This window comes from Pongo pygmaeus, chromosome X, assembly GCF_028885625.2.
Source record: "Pongo pygmaeus isolate AG05252 chromosome X, NHGRI_mPonPyg2-v2.0_pri, whole genome shotgun sequence".
NCBI classification, from domain to species: domain Eukaryota; kingdom Metazoa; phylum Chordata; class Mammalia; order Primates; family Hominidae; genus Pongo; species Pongo pygmaeus.
The window spans coordinates 153717048-153735009 of NC_072396.2; the positions used below are offsets into that span (position 1 = coordinate 153717048).

A 17962-nucleotide genomic window follows, 5' to 3' on the forward strand; every position below is an offset into this window, starting at 1 on the left:
GAGTAATTAACTGCAATTAACTGGTAATGTTGAGGGAGAAAAATTAAAGATGAAATAGAGCAATGGTTTTCAAAAAGAGTTCTAGGAGCATTATCACTTTTCAAAATGAAGTAATTTACAGAACTTCAATATATAAAACTGATTAAAGCAGAGCAGCTCAGATGGAAGGAAAGGTGGGGAGTCTCTACCTTGCCAGTTTCAGTGCCACTAGCCCAGATACTACTGCAGTTCCCTGTGTAACTGTGCCAAAGTCAGTTTGGAAACTCTTTATTGACACGGACAAATTCAGCTTTGATGACAGGGAAGACCATCCTGCCATTAACAGAAAGAGGAAACTGGTTTGATTAGTGATTTGATTTGCCAGAAATTTGAGGTGCTAATGGCCACGTTGGTAGAATTGTCCTAAGATGGTCACTGTAGGCTGGAGCTTTGGAGATTGGGTAAGATTGCGGTTTCCATTTGGGTGTTACCTACTTATTGTTGAATCTGTGCCAACAACACACAAGATTGACAGATCATATCAAGAAAGAAGAGAACTGCGGAGTGAACTTTGGGGAACACCAACCTTAGAGAGATACCAATTCAGAAGAGCAGAAGGAAGACGAGGCACCATGGGAAGTATGGTCAGACAGAGAACAGTCAGGAGAGTCCCACAGTTGCTGGGGGTGGGAGGGCAGAGTCGGCCACTTGAACACGGCAGGTAGTCTTGTGATACCACACTGTCACGTAATTACAAATCTTACCACCTCCTTTCTCCATCCTTTCTATAGCAATGACAGTTCAAAGCAAAGCCCTTGTAAGTATCTTACCCATTTGATTTTGCACCCGGTAGAAATGAGGCCTCGCCATCCTAAGATTTCAAAACAAAATGGAGACACACTCACATTTCACTTAGCTAGAAACCAACCAAGCGCCTCACATGAACAAAAGGGCTGCTTCAACCTCAGTTCAGCCAGGGCAGGGATGATTAGAGTACAATTTCCTGGTATTTTGCTGGACTGTATCTGGTATTTTGCAGAGTGACCTGAGGACATTACTTACCCTAGAGAAAGCTTCTGGGTTGGTTCCCTTATTAAAAATACCCACATTGGGGTCAAGGGATTTATTTAATATCTCTATCTCTCCCTCTCTTTGTCCATGCATCTCTTCCTTTCTCCCTCCCTCCTCCTCTCTCCTCTGTATATTCTTCCTTCCCTTTCCCCTCACATTTACCACTGGATTTAGACCTTTGCCGTGGCTGTCTTAATGGGATGGTGGAGCTATGTAATCGCAGCACCCAATTAGCTTGATGTTTGGTGTCATAATAGAACAAAAGCTGGTGATTCATGGCATTCATAAAATATCCAGGGTCACCTATTTATCCTCAAGCTGTGTGCATTGTTTTCTTTCTTTTTTTTTTTTTTGTCTTCTTTCGTAACGTGCTTGACATTCAAAGCATTTATGACAAAGTTTTTTAAAAAGCTGGACCTAATGGAAACTATTTGTCCTCCTTTTTCCCAGGAGGGAGACACTCCAAAAAAGGCATCCTCTGCCACCATGACTATCACCAATACTGCTGTTGCCACTGCTACTGTCACTGCTACTGCCATTGTCACCACCACTGTCACAGCTACTGCCACCGCCACGGCCACCACCACAACTACTACCACTACCATTTCCACCATCACCTCTACCATCACTACTGGCCTCATGGATAGCAGTCACCTGGAGATGACGTCCTGGGCAGCTCTGCCCCTTCTATCCAGCAGCAGCACTAATGTCCGGAGACCCAAGCTCACTTTTGATGACTCGTATGTTGTTCCAGATTATCATGGACAGTTTGGAGTAGTGAATGGGGGGTGGGGGTAGCATGGCTTTTCTAGTGCTATGCATGTGTCACCCCAAATAAGACCTCAGCATCAAATCCTGTACCCTTAAAAGTACACCCCACCCCCTGCATACACACTCACCACTCTGTCCCCACCAAGAAATGTTTTTGGCCCATTTTAATTATGCAGCATTGTTACTGTTCCAAAGGCAGGTTGTTTTGTCCTTTCCTATCCATGTCCTCACATATAACCAACACACAGATGTATAGCTAGGTTTTGTTTGATCTATTTGGACAACTGTAATGGTTGGGGTTGGAGGATGTGGTTATTTATCCTAATGGGCCATTATGTACTTCAGATTTCATTTACAGTATTATTTCAATGTTGGTCATGATGTGAATGACAGCATTAGTCTGCCTTTTTCAAGGCATTATATGGGAATAAATTTATAGCAGAAAAGGTTTGATGATTCAGTCTTTTAATGAAAAGATGAAGCATTGGTTTCTGAAAGAGCTTGTTTTATTTATTTAGGGTTCACAATGCTGATTATTACATGCAAGAAGCTAAGAAGCTGAAGCACAAAGCTGATGCACTGGTAGGTTTCCTTTTTCTCTTTGCTTTGTTCCCGTTAAGGATTTATGTTTCAAAGGAAAACAAAGAAAGCACTTTTCCAAGCAAATTTTCAGTATCACAGCCCACACCTGCCTGTCAACACATTGCTGCCCTGACATAGGGAGATTTGAACTAGTGAATTACTTAGCTCTGTAATTCCCAAAGTTCTCAGGTCTTGGTTATCATGTCATTTGTTTTCCCACTGTTCTTCCCCTTACCCCAACTTCAGAAGCTTAATGGCATATACCACTGTCATTATCTTTCAAGTGAATTTGGAATGACTTATGAAACTTCCCTGGAAATGATGTGCTTTTTTGGTCCAGTAAGCCAGAACTCGTGTGGGAATGTGAGAGTTGTTTAGAGCTGTCTAAATGGCCTCAAAAATTGGCTTTGGGAAAACTAGGCCTGAGGAAAAACTCAGCTCCTTGCTGCATTTGATGACATGTTTTCAGAGTGAGCCCCACAGTTAGGCTGGGGCCCCAAACAGAGAAAAGAAATGCTGTCATCTGGATTTCTCAAGATACTTTGCCCAGCTGCCTCCAAGGGTTTTAGCCACCTAGATCAGTGATAAGCTCAACATTTTGAGTTGTTTGATTTGGTTGAGGCTCCTAACAGTGGGTCTCAACCACACATCACATTGAAAGCTTTAGAATAACTCTGATGCCTAGCCCATATCCCAGACCAATGAAATAAGAATTTCTGGGACTGGGACCCAGGAATGAGTATTAAAGCTCCCCAGGAGGTTCCCAAGTGCAGATATTTGAGAACCACTGTCCTAGGGAAGGCCCTAAATTCAGGCTTCTCATTTTGACTAAACCCCATTGGGTTAAAAAATAGCATTCCCAAACATTGCATTGTGTCCTGCTAGGACTTAGTTGTCCCAGTAGTGTTTGATATTGGGAATGCTGTGATGAAATACCATGACTAGTGTGTGGCCAACATCAACTGTCCATGGTCCTTACATCTGCCTTTTCCCTACTTTCTGTTATTTCCCCGCTGTGGTACAAATTGCTTAGTGTCTGCAGGTGACCTTTCTGTGGTGTAAATTGTTCCTTAGAAGCAATTTTACCCTGCTCCTGCAGACAAAAATGACAAGACAGGCTGGGTGCTAGCTCCATTGGAGGTGCCAGGACAACTGTGCCTGTGACCATTGTATAGGTGATGAGAGATTTGAAAGGCACTGGATGGTAATGCTGCTGCCTCAAAGCCCAAAGGTTTTCTCTAAATGTCCTCAACTCTATGGCACTACAGAGCACTCAAGTGCTCCTAGGGTTTGCCCTCTGTCAAAATTGGGGTTAGGGAGCATACACATGTTCTGTTGACAAGCTGTTACATGAGCTGTTGAAGACTGGGATGTACATAGGAGACCATGTAAATGAAATGTTTGAAGAACTGAGAAAAATCGGTACCACAGACATATATACATATGATTATGAACTAACATCACTCTACATTCCAAGGTTGTGTTTATACGTATGTCTTTCAAGGGATCACATTTGGCCTAATCCATTTAGAATATGCATTCCCAATTGGGGAGATGCTGCCCCTATGGGGGCAAAAATTGGTTTTGGAGATGGGGTGAAAAGGTCTTAGTTATTGCAATGGGGTGTGACCCTCCAAAGGGCCACAGGGCATAAAGAGAGAATAAGTATATTTCTTGTATTAAAATTTCATTGGGGGTACGTGAAAAAATACAGTGATCCCTCTGTATCCATAGAAGATTGGTTCCAGGGCCCCCTCGGACACCAAAATCCTCAGATGCTCAAGTCTCTGGTATAAAATGGCCATTTGCATATAACCTGTTCACATCCTCTAATATACATTAAATCATCTCTAGATCACTTATAGTATCTGATACAATGCAATGCTATGTTAAGAGTTGTCATACTGAATTGTTTAGAGAATGATGACAAGAAAAAGTCTGTATATGTTCAGTGCAAATGGAACCATTCATTTTTTTCTGAATATTTTTGATTTAAGATTGGTTAAATCCATGGATGCAGAACCCACGGATACAGAGGGCTGACTGTATCTTAAAAATTCCTTGGTGGTGGTCGGGGGTGATATTGAAAAAAAAAAGGTTGAGGAACACTTAGAGGAATGATATTTTTGCTAGGCTTATGTGTATATTAGCCTGGGAAGCACCCTTATAGTTTAAGCCACCCATTTTATGGATGGGGAAACAGTCCCAGGGGTGGGGGGCATAACTTGGCTATTAATTGGCACTTTGGTCATGTAATTTTCTGTCTGGACATCAGCTACTCCTAGGGAAGAAGGGGTTTAGGCTAGGTGATCTTTACAGATCTCTCCAGCTATTGGGTTATGAATGAAAAGTCACTTTCAGAAATCAGGATCTAAGAACAATTTCCAAATGGGAGAGCCAGTGGAGCCAGATGACCTAAGGAAATCGTCCTGTAAGGCAAAAGAGAAAGGACCTAGTTTGCATATATGTACACAGGTTTTCACAAAATCAGCTTGAATTTGATTGAAACCGATATTTCTCCACAGTAGCTTACAGAAAGAAAACCACAGGATTCCTGCAGCTCATAAAAGCTGAAGAACATTTATTGTAAAAAGTCATTTACAATAAGAGATTCTGCAGGACCTCTAACTAATCATTTTATAGTTGTACTTAATCCTTGGCTAGAGACAGCTACTCTGCCATTTTGAGAATTGAAATTTTCACAGTTGCATAGAAAATATTTTGATAAAAGGTATACAAGAAAATTAAAATAGCTAAATCTGCATTATATTCCTTCTTTTACATAAAATACCATATTAGTGGAATTCTTACATCCTGCTATCAAAAATTGAAAATGTTAAATCCTGTTATAAAATACTCACTATAAAAGTGTCATATATAATATTCATTACACATAAAAAAGAAATCAGTATGTCTAAGTCAGTTTAATCATGACCATTATCAGGGCTAAAACCTTTGCAATAAAATTTTACTAAACTAAAATATTTAGTAGTACTACATTTTTTGGCTTTTTGACACAGTATTTCAAACTATCATTTACAATGCAAGTGATGTGATTATTGTCAACAGTCTTACTACAGCTTCCCATTTTTCATGACAATAGCATCAATTTGTTAATCTTCTCCTGAGTGTGAAGTTGATGTGCTCACAAAGAGTTCTAAAGCAAAAATGTATGTGTTCATTGTCCAAGAGACTTATAAAAAGCAGCCCTTAGTTGCAAGTACTGTCTGTAGGACACTACAATGAGCAGATAGTTTAGTAAATTTCATGAATAGAAACTAGTTGAGGCAATGATTTGGATTCAGGTCCACCAAAAAGATAGCAATAACAGCAACAACAATGCCACAAACCACATATGATACCCTGCCTGCATTTTTCTCTTCTCAACTAGCCTTGGTGTCATGATGATAGAACCTTAAGCCGGTAACTTCATTGTTAAGACCAATTCATACATTGTCTTCTGTATCAGGGTTTCTTAGCCTGGGCACTGCTGACATTTTGGGCCAGCTCATTCTCTATTGTGGGAGCTATTTTGGGCATTGCAGAAGTTTATAAGCATTTCTGGCCCCTGTTCACCAGATGCCCCCTCTCCCCAGGGGTGACAACTGAAAGTGTCTCCAGACATTGCCAAATGTTCCCTGTGGGAAGGGGGCAAAACTACCCCCCAGTTTCAAACCACTCTTTTATATGAAGGATAAAACAGAGAGTATTATCTTGATGAGTCGTCTTCCTGTTTCAGTTCGAGAAATTTGGCAAAGCTGTGAACTATGCTGATGCCGCCCTCTCCTTCACTGAATGTGGCAATGCCATGGAACGTGACCCTCTGGAAGCAAAGTCCCCATACACCATGTACTCTGAGACTGTGGAGCTCCTCAGGTGAATGGCCTTTCTGCAATCATCTTCCTACACTCATTTCAGCTAGAATTAGAAGCTATGTTTTAAAAAATATATCATTTCCACTTATTAATAATTTGTCCAAGCCATCCTCTTAGAAGTCATCATAATTAGTTCTTGCCATTTTATTAATATCATGGAAAATTTATAATTGATGGATGCTGACTTTATAAATTATCCCCTCCAGAAGTTATAATGTGAGTGTTATAATTTTCAATATTCGTAACATTAAAATGGAAATGTAGTGGGTAGAAATAAGTATAATCATTTTACCATTTAGCATTGACTTGTCTTTTCAAAGGTGCAGTTTTATAATTCAAAAAAATGGTGCTCTCAGGATTTCTATTACAAACCATGTTTTCTAAGAATTTTGATCTTGGTTATTAAAAAGGGAGGGGCGCTGTTCCAACTCAGAGTTGGTGTTTAAGGCTGCAGTTGTGGAGTAGACTTCCCATGCATCTGGAATTAGGGAAATAGATGAGGTGGTAGTAGGGGCTGGCGGTACAGATGAGAGGATGAGAATAAGAGAGGGGATATTAACTGCACACATTATTGGTTTCATTTACATTTTAAATGAAATTTTCTGGCTGTTGGTCTTGGTGGTGTAGAAATTCTGTGTTATCAAAAAATTCATAGAAGAAGAGGAAGAAGAGGTAGAAGAAGAAATAATCCATTCTGGTGTTATCCAGTGATTTGCAGATATTTGTACAATAATTTAATCCACCCCTGAATAGTGGATAAGCACCATCGTTCACTAGATGGACTAAGTAATCACTTTCGATTGATTGAGTAAGCAGTTTTTTACCTGAAAAGTCCTTATGTCCAGTCCCATCTGGCTTGATTAATCAATAATGCCAGGACTGGTTTATACTATCTTGCTTGTACCTGCATTGACTGTTACAAATCTGAGGATATTTGTACCTAAATCTTCAGACAAACATTGGACAGATTTAGTGTGCATATTTTCCCAGTGACACATTCCAAAAGATAAAAAAAAAAACTATTTTTTTAAAGCAACTCTGCTCACATAGAATCAGAAGTTTAGTTAAAGCCACAAAAGTAGGGTGATTATAAGGGCAACTCTAGCCTTGCCTGCTGAGCCAATCAGCCATCTTTCTCTTTGCACTGCTCTGAAATGTAGGCACTGAGAAAAGTGTCAAGTATTTCTCCTTGACTTATTTTATATACTGTGAAAAGCACCACCACCATTCTGTAGCTTTCAAGGAGAAATTGATTGCTCAGTGTCTAGTCAAACTACCTGTGATTTTCAAAGATACACAAGATGAACATATTGGCAAAAATTATAAGGATTCAAAACTGAAGGGAAACATTAGTGAACAAACACAGGGACAATTCATGCTCTCTATTCATTCAAAAATGCAAATTAAAACAAGGCACTTTTTAAATTAACAAGAAAACGTAACAATGTTAATATCCAGCACTAAAAACTACAGCAAAAAAAGGCCTAGCAGTGAACTAGACCTCTCCTATGCAGCTGATGGGAATGGAAATTGATTATTGTAAATTGAGGGCAATTTGGCATTGTGCAAGGAAAGCCATACAAATGAGTATTCATATCTTTTGATCCAGTACTTTAACTGTGGAAATCTGAGTTTTCTCTCCTGAAGAAAACAATTGTAAAGACTAGAACAAGTAATCGGTATGATGTTCAATTTGACATTATATGTAATAGCACACAATTGGAAGCACACCAAATAATAATAGAACGGTAATTACATAGTAGGACACTCAACAGAATACTTTGCAGCGATTGAAATACAACAATGACAGAGACTATGCAGCTGCACAAAATATATTTATTATATGATGTTAAAATAAAATCAAGCTGCAGAATAACATGCACACTACAATTATGATCATGAAAAGTTTGTATATGCATCTGAACCAAACTGGAAGGGAAATGAAATCATAGCTGTAATAAGTGAGTGAGATTATGGGTGTTCTCCCTCTCTGCATATTCTTCTTTCTTATTTTCTCTTGAGAAAACACATGCTGTCTTAAAAATATGAAAGTAAAATACAAATTTCATTTTATGGTAAAAGTGCAACGTGAATCATTAAGTAATTTTTAATTATTCACGAAAAAGTTATTTAGGGAAAAAACATGATTTATGTTTTATTATATGCTATTTTACTTCCCATACAAGTTTATTTCAATGAAATCTGAAAGTCAATGGAGAATTTACGAGCATTCACTTTAAAGTCAGTGTTTTTAAACTTTATTTTGAGGTAATTGTAGTTGCACATGCAGTTGTAAGAACTAATACAGAGAGTTCCTGTGTACCCTTCACCCAGTCTCCCCCAATGGGAACATCTTGCTTAACTATATTACAGTATCACAGCCTGAACATTGACATTGAAACACTCCAAAGACTTCATTCAGATTTCAACAGTTTTGTTTTGTTTCCAACTTCACCATTTTTGCATGTACCCTTTTATGTCTTCTCTATGTTTTACTTTTTTTATACTTTCTGTAAATTACATGTGTGTATAATATTTTTTTAATGAGAGGAATTTCAGTTGGGAATAAAATGAGTTAAAGCAACTAGGTCTTCTGGTCCATTTAAGCAATTGAAACTCCACTATCAAGTCACTTCAAATGTGGTTGCAATTAGAGGGTGAGTGTAATGTGAACATAGTTTTTAGTAGTGCAATATCATGTTGAAGAAATTTTTATTACTCTCTCCCCAACAGTATGCTGGCTACAGAGAGAGAGCCCCATTTTCTTCATTCAAGTAATTATAGTTGCTCTGAGCTCTGGGAATCTGCAATAGAAATGTATTTGTGAAAACAAGTGGGGCATCACAATGACTTGACATTTCAGTGATCCAACTGTCAAAGAAAGCTAGATTTATTACATAATAAAAATTCCTTTGCTTAATATTGCAACAAAAGAAGGGACCCACATTAAATGTACAAGTGCCTTTCCTGGAGAATGTTCACTCAACAGAACTAGAGCAATAACCAGGAGAGCAAGGCGGCTAGAATGCTGAGGAGGCCGAGTCTCACTGGGTGAGCCTAGGCTCCCCAGTGTTCTGCGGGGGAAGGTTGCTGAAAGCGAGGAGTCAGGCATGCCAGCTCAGTGGCCCTGCAGGCTTTCCGTCGCCTTCTTATAAATGAGAACTTTCAACTTCCTTCTGCCACACTGAACTCCATTACTTATTCTACTACAAGTACCTGTGAAATTGCATTAAAGCTCAGACAATGATTTTATGCAATGAATTGATTTTCAAGAGTCTAAATGCCCTGAATGGAATGTACTTGGCTAGAAGAAAAAAAAAAAAATGGGAACCACTCAACCTTTTATCACCCCAGTGCAGAACAGTAACAATTAAGGAGAATAGAAAGACAAAATATACAAGCATCATAAATTAAGGGTGCTTAGACCTTAAAATGCTGTGAAATCGACCTTCCTTTAAAAAAAAACAAAACAAAACCACTTTCAATAGGAATATATTCAAAACCTGAGCCATTAGAAAAGACTTTTTAACTGTGTGATTGAGGTCTCCCTATGCTCATGTCAGACATAGTTATATATTATTTACCTAATCTGTCATAAACTGAACTGAAACTGACATTCTTGTCCACCTCTCATTGAAAACCAGTCATATTATTTAGCTACAGTGTTCCTAGAAACAGTATTTTACCAGCATTTAGACACACACACACACACACAAACTCACGGTAATTCCACAGCATTGTCCTAAGGCTCATGATTTCACTGCTTTCTCCAGAGTTCAACTCTGTATTTCACACGAGTCCTCTTATGACATTTTTATCCTCATTTTGTGTATGTTTTTGGGGAAGCATGCTTTTGCCCACATGCACCAGTCAGTCCTCTTGCCCAGAGCAAATGTGGGAATAACTCATTCAGGCAATCAGAATACCAGCGACTTTGGGCATTTCTGAAGGATAATACAGATTCCACTTTAGCTTTTCTTTTCTCTTCAAAGGTATGCAATGAGGCTGAAGAACTTTGCAAGTCCGTTGGCTTCAGATGGGGACAAAAAGCTAGCAGTACTATGGTGAGTCCCATGGAGGCCACAAGGAAATTGCTGAAATGTCATAGAAGGATTTGAAAACTCTAGATCAACTTAAGCTGCTTACCCCAGATCATTACTCTTGTTTTCCATTAAACTATTAAAGGATAACTAATGGATTTCTTCATTCACTGACTAAACATTTACTCTCCTAATTTATACCCTTATCAAAATGGGATTTTAACGCTTGCCCCTTCCCTCTTTAGAATTTCTTTATTTACTTATGTTTCTCAATCTAACCATAGGAAAGTAACTGCAAATTGTGAATCAGCAGTCTTCTTAACAGTTTATAAAGTTTCACTAAGCACTGGCATTAACAGAAGCCTTTCCTCATCACCACAGCTACCGATGTTTATCACTCCTCTATTTGAGAATGTTTAAGCTGAAGAAGGACCATGCTATGAAGTACTCCAGATCACTGATGGAATATTTTAAGGTAATGCTTCTTTTGTATAATTTATAGGTACAGGATGATAAAATCACTAATAAGACATGACATGCAGGTTATCGAACGTCAAATGCTGCCAAAGGCTTAACCTCTCTCCTCCCTGCTGGCCATGGCCATCCTACCCGTCCTTAAGGGCTCAGCAAGGAGTTTATGTCTGATTTGATTCCAGGGAGAGAAGGCACGACGGTGCAATCCCCTGACTTTTTTCCAGACTCACCAAATGACCCTTGGCAGTCTCCTGGTTGCAGTGAGGAGTATGTCACCTTTTTGCTGCTCTGTGAGGTGGGCACAGCTTGTGCCTATAGGTATGGCCAGTCTTTTGTTAAATGATAGGTCAGCCCAGGAATCTCTCAGAAGTGAGAGAAGTCACTGGGGCCACCCTGGCTCTATGTGCACATCCACAACCCTGGAAGGCCTTTGTCCATGGGGAGTCTTGGAGTGCAGGAGTTGTCATTAAAAACAACTGATTGCTTTGGTTACCAAAACAAACAAACAAAGCCATATTGTAGGGAGCTGGGGCTTTTAACTTGTAAGCACAAAAAAGATAGGCAGTCTCAAAATGCAATGCCAAAATTTGAGAATGAGCCCAGGTAAAAATTGCAAACAGCAACTTCATACTAGGCCTGGTCACTGTACCCTCCAACACCAGTCATGATTTAGAGTTGCGGAGACTCAATGCTCCTTCTGTTGGGCAGGTCTAAAAAGAAAAGGACACGATTTTTTTCTTTTTTGCCAAGTGCGTGAGACCTCTTGGCTAAATCATACCAAAGTAGTTGTTTGAAATGAGCGAAATTATGGCCTTATGTGAAACATGCAGTGAGTGGAAGTGCACAGCTTTATGAAGACACTGTGGCACGGTTGGGAAAAAGAGCATGTTCCCCAGCTATTATGTGGTGTGGTCATAATGCCATAAGGCTAGTATTGATGTGGGTAAAAGGGAGTCATATACAACAGGCCCTCTTCTCTTCATATGTCTACACTCTTAACTTCTGCTTTCGAAAGTTCTTTATTGAACTTCAGTGGGCATCAGAATCCCCCAGAGGGCTTGTGAAACAAGGATGCCGTGCCCCAGCCCCCAGATATCTGATTCTGTAGGTCTGAGGCATGGCCCAAGAATTTGTATTGCTAATAAGTTCCCTGGTGATGCTGCTGCTGCTGTTCTTGTGATCACACTTTGAGACTCACTGATGTAATATTTGCCCTCTTTGGCCTACCCTATATAGTTTACAGGGTATTGTAAAACTCCAAACAAATACTAAATAAGTCATTCATCCAGGAGTATATTGAGCCTTCTTGAGATTAAAAACTGGAGTCTGCAGAATGCACCTTAGGTGTGGGTCTACAAAGCTCCAGGGAAGTATTCCATTCTCACTGGACTCCCGAAAATGCTGACTCTTTTCCTGACCCTCCTTTTGCAAAGGGGGCTGGGCTAGCAGCAAAGAGGCAGAAGATGAGCATCACGGGGGATGTAAATTCCGAGAGCAGGTCTGAGTCAGGCACAGTGCCACGTGAGTTGTGGCCATCTGTGCTGCTTGACCTTCTACCTGGCTAGGCCATTACAATGAGCCTGATACCTGTCCCGTAGTGGTAATGCTGAATGTCAGTTTTCCCTCTGATCCACAAGTGTGTGGTCTTGAAAATACAAGGAAGCCCATCCTTTAAACCAGCCCACTTCCATCAGAGGAACAAAGGCATATTTAGTATTTGATTGCAATGCAGCCCTGGACCAGTCACTTTGTTAAACAGGGAAGCTCTTTAGCCATGAGGGTTTGCATGTAAATATAGTAAATCAAGGTGATTCCTGAAAACAAACAAACAAATGAAAATACTGTTTGGCTCTGCACATTCTTGGATTATTAGAAATGACAGCTCACTCTGCATCTCAGGGAAAAAGTTTGCAACTGGAGCTAAAGGTGAAAAGCTTACTTGCACTCTGAAGAGCTTGTTTTGCAGAATAAATTTCAGATGAGGATAATTAAACCACTTCTTGGAGAACCGAGTCTGATTTCACTGGGCCTTTTAGTATATAAGATCTTTCATCAAGTGACTTTCATGGTCCTGATTGGAGCCCACTAATTATCCTAACCAGCTATTTTCATCGAGTGTGCGTCGTGGTGTGCTGACGTGCACATACATCCCAGCTCTGCATCCCAAAATGCTGCAATCAATATTAATGTACTCTAAATCACACTTCCATCTGTTTCTGAATTAATAAAACACAAAATAGATGTCCTTATTTCCCTTTCTCTCTCTCTCTCTCTTTTAGCAAAATGCTTCAAAAGTCGCACAGATACCATCTCCATGGGTAGGCAATGGAAAGTAAGTATTTTATGAAAATTGCTTTTTCATGAAGATGAGTGATTCAATAGACCCCAAATATTTTGCATTGACAAGTCAGGAGTGAAGGTCAATTCTAGAACTACAGTCATTTTTGTGCATACAAAATTCCAGCCAGGCTTCGGCTAATGGCAAGACAGAAAAGTTTAAAAAGATGTGGTTCAGAGTTGTTTAACTATTTGATCTTTAAGCCAAATTATAGCCATAAAAATATCTGCTAATAAGATGGCAAGCACCATGCCATTTTAGGGAGGCAGGATAAAGTTAACTCCACTGCAGTGATTTTTCAATGATTCACTCAATAATGAAAGACCAATGAAATATTCATTGATATATGGTAAGTGCTGTTTAATAAAACCAAAGGCATAATAGTGCTGAAAATGTGAAGGCACTTGGTCAGCCAATTATCCAAGCCTTCATGATAATTTTTATATTAATACGAAAATGCCCTAGCCTAAGATAGAAAAGCATCCACTATAATGCTGATTGGAGGCTCAGGGAACTCACCTGTGCCTGAGGCCTTATTTAGAGTTCTATCTGCTTGGGACAGCTCAGTCTTAATAGCAGTGGAGTAAGGGCCCAAAAACCGCTGACCTGGTGCTGAAGCTGCCCTTGGTTTACAGGGTAAGCTAAGAGGGCCCCTTCCTCTATCTGGGCTTGTTCTTTATTGCTAAAATGAAGGGGTTGGACCCAATGCCCTTGAAGGCCCACTGAAGAGATGTCTCTTATAGAGAGTGAGTTTGAATCCCAGTTCTGTGTCAGCTGTGAAGTTAGCTAACTAACCTGAGCATCAGTTTCTCCTCTGATTCCCAAATACCCCTCACCAGCCCAAGCCCACACCCCTCAGTGATGGGAAGGGAAACTAGATGACTGTGGACATAGACCGCTTTATAACTCCAAGCTGCTTTTTCAGTTTTTCATCATTTCAAAATTCCTGCATCTCTGATCAAAATAATTTCTTCAAGAATAAAACAGTCTCTACTGCCACTTTATAAATATCTAGAAAACATACTCCAAAAGCAACGGGACAATGAACTCTACTTTAAAATCATAAAAACATTCAGTGCGAGGGAACAGATCCATTGAAAACTACGCATTAACTCAATTACTGCACTGAAAGGAAGCACTGTTTAAGATGTTGAATTAGGTCTTACTCTTATATTGATGAACAAAAGGGAAAGAGTGCTTCTCTCTTAAGAGAATAAATAAATTCAGAAAATAAAAATAACCAGAGAAAGGCCCAGCTCTGTTTTCTCTGCGCACAGAGTAAAGTAAGGGCAAGGGCAGGTAAACAGCTATTAAAGAATCACTGGGGAAAAAAGCGTTTTTAAAAAAAAAAAAAAATTCTGAAATGAAAGAACTCAAACACAACCTAAGCTTGGGAAGTTGCATGAAAACCCTCCTGAAATGATTTTTAAGCAGATTTTGCATGAAGAAAGCACATTCTCTTTGGTAGGCCACAGAGCTTTTGACTGAGGCAACTCAAAACAGTCACTCAGGGGTTATGTCTCATTCATTCAGCAAATGCTTTGCGTGCATCTGCAGCACGATGGGCTGGGGACAGAAAGCTGAATTTGATATGGTCCCTGCACTCCAGAAGCACACAGTCCAGTGGAAGGAGGTGAAAGGTATGAACAAGGTGTTGTGGAAGCCTAGGAGAAGGAGCTTGGGCCTGCCTGCGTGACCAGGAAGGGCTTCTTGTCTGCAAGCAAGATTATGGCCTTGTTTCTCTGTGAATGAGGGTGGTGTCTGCCATGGAGGGCTCTCACAGCACCTTCCAGGAGCAGCATCCTCTGACTTCAAACCCTCCTAGGCTGGCTAGCAATTGAGGAAGTCAGCTGCCCAGAGGTGGTTAAGGGCTTTGCAGGAAATTATATAGAGAGATGAGCAGAGGGTTAAGAACAGACATTCAGGAACTGCTTCCATGGAAGCTGGGGAAAGAAAGTGCAAAGAAGCAATTGGAAGGAGAAGCAGAAAAATCTGCTGAGTTTACAGCAGGGGCCAGGAAACTTTTTATTTAAAGCACCAGACACTATATATTTTGGGCTTTGGGCTAAGAGGTGAAACCAAGGCTACCATGTAGAAAAATATGAGCAAAAACAAATTTTCACAAAATTTTTACTGATAAGATTCAAAATATAATAACAATTACATATAATTTTTGAAATACAAGTCTATTGGTGAGAAGAATGTAAATCTTTTTCATAACATTTTGCTTAGTTGGGGTTCAAAGTTAGTGTTCCCTCTCAACAAATCAATTGCAAATGTTCATCTTTCACAAACTATTCAGAGCTCACAGGCCATATAGAAACACAAGATGGGCCAGATTTGCTGACTCTTGATACAGGGTTCTGGAATCCACATTGTGGAGAGTTTAAAAAGGCTGAGCAACAATTTCGAATTCACAGAGAGAAAATAAAAAGAAAGAAGCTGGGCAAACATGGATGGCAGGACTTTGAGGTGACATGGTGGAATGGAAAGAGAATGAAGAGAATGGGCTTTGGAGGAAAATGGGCCTGCTATTAGATCCTGGCTCTTCGGCTCTCTGGGCTCTGTGGCCCTCAGGATGGAGCTGAACTTCTCTGAGGCCAGAAACAGTGGCAGCAGAACTTTCCCTGCAGAGTTATGGTGAGGCTTGGACAGAATATTGGTGAAGCCCTGAACTATGCTTGGCACATAGAGACTGTGCAACAAATGATGGCTGCTGCAGCTACTGTTGCCATGATTACTGTTGTAATTGTTAACTATTTAAGTTAGAAAAGATAATGATCCTACCTCTAGAATTCCCACAGCACTTGGTTAACACCACAGTTTTGGCACTTACTCCAGATTGCCAGAAAAGAATGTATTTTGCTCCTCTATTATACTCTTTGCTCTTTTGCAATAAGTAGCCATCCAGCCTATCATTCCCCAAATATTTATTGAGTGCCTACCTTATGTGAGACACTCTGCCAGGCCTTTTGTAGACATATACCCTATCCTCATGCTATATACGCTCTTCTCCTTCTACCTTCCAGAGCACTTTATATGTAGTAGATACTAAACAAAGAATAGAAGCAAGTCATTCATTTATTCAACTGGTGTTCATTGAGAACATATATGCCAGACACTGTTCTAGATACTGAAGTATGGCACAGAGTGAAACAGACAAAAAACAACAACAACAAACTGCCCTCATCAAGGTCACATTCTGTTGAAGGAGAAAGATAACAAACATGTGGCATACTAGGTTGTGGGAAGTGTCATGGAGAAAACTGAAACAAGGAAGGCAGGCAGAAAGGGCTGCTGAGGATAGGGGAGGGAGCAGTGGTACCAAGCTGAATCTTGAGTAGGGATTTTAGAGAAGGATGATGGTAGAGCAAGCCATAGCAATACTGGAGGAGTTTCTTCCAAGCAGAGGGATGGCAGCTGCCTCTGAAGCAGGAGGGAGCATGCCTGACAAGTTCAAGGAACAGCATGGCAGGGTGTGGCTTGGAGGTGAGAGGATGGTGGGTTGGACCAGGGTGGTAGTGGCGGAAGTGGTGGGAAGCATGTGCTTCTGTGCGCATGCTCATTTGCATGTGCCATGGAAATGTGGAGAAAAGGGTGAGATCTGCAAGTAGATACACACAAAGGACAGGAAGGGAAACCCCACGCAGTGATGAGAGCTGAGTCAGAGTTGGAAAGCACACTGAAGTAAGTGGGCCCTGCATCAGCCCTCTCTTAGCCACAGTCACAACTTCTTAGGCAGGTTTTCATTTAATGAGCACAAGGTAGTGTGCAGACGTGCATCAGAATATGTCAGACCTTAGAGCCTAGTGTGAGAACAGTAACAATTGAAAACAGACACTTATCCTAGCTCTTCTTGCCTCCACCACTATTTAAAATAAATAAATTAGAGAACAGTAGGAAGAAAAGTCCCCAATAACACTTCAGTGTAATAAAGTAAAAAGGGCTTTTCAAGATGTATGTGGTAAAGAGAGATGATTTGGTTTCTCTTGTGACTCCTGGACATGATTGGAAATCATTGAATCCAAGCTTTTCTTGCAGTCAAGAAAAGTAAGGCCGAGCAAGGAGAAGGGATATGCTCAGGGGTACACAGCAATTTTATGGCAGGGCCAGGGCTAGAGTCCACATCTCCTGGGATTCCAGTACCTCTTTCCCTGCACCATGTGGTCTCTCTTTCCCTTTTGTTTTCTTTTTTTCTGTCTTTTTTTTTTTTTTTTTTTTTTTTTTTGGAGATGGAGTCTCACTCTGTCACCTAGGCTGGAATGCAGTGTCTCGGCTCACTGCAACCTCTGCCTCCTCAGATCGAGTGATTCTCCTGCTTCAGCCTCCCCAGTAGCTGGGACTACAGGTGTGTGCCACCAAGCCCAGCTAATTTTTGTATTTTTAGTAGAGACGGGGTTTCACCATGTTGGCCAGGCTGGTTTTCAAACTCCTGACCTCAGGTGATCTGACCCCCTTGGCCTCCCAAAGTACTGGGATTACAGGCATGAGCCCCTGTGCCTGGCCTTTTTTTTTTTTATGATACAGCCTTGCTCTGACTCCCAGGCTGGAGCACAGTTGTGCAATCATGGCTCACTGCAGCCTCAATCTCAAGCAATCCTCTCGCTTCAGCCTCCCGAGTAGCTGCAACTACAGGCACACGTCACTTGCCTTTCTAACTTCTTTCAACATTTGTGGCACATGACAGCTTTGTCATTTTCTCTAAGAATTACAAGAGAAAGTCTTTCTTTCTTGCCATAAATTGACATTTAAGAGTTAATGACTAACACTGGGGAAAAAGACTGGGAAATAGCTTTTGCAACCTACCACAACAAAGAAACCCAGCTTTCACT

General features: G+C 40.5%; 1 protein-coding gene across 7 annotated transcripts in view; it reads left to right on the plus strand.

Moving 5' to 3' along the window:
- AFF2 (ALF transcription elongation factor 2) overlaps positions 1–17962 on the plus strand; it is a 504750-nt gene that overhangs the window by 476820 nt on the left and 9968 nt on the right. For all 7 annotated transcript variants that reach the window (XM_054472110.2, XM_054472113.2, XM_054472111.2 and 4 more), the window contains 6 exons: positions 1501–1790; positions 2340–2403; positions 6143–6279; positions 10271–10342; positions 10700–10793; positions 13072–13124. In XM_054472110.2, the coding sequence (XP_054328085.1) occupies positions 1501–1790; positions 2340–2403; positions 6143–6279; positions 10271–10342; positions 10700–10793; positions 13072–13124 (710 nt within the window). The remainder of the gene's footprint in view (positions 1–1500; positions 1791–2339; positions 2404–6142; positions 6280–10270; positions 10343–10699; positions 10794–13071; positions 13125–17962) is intronic.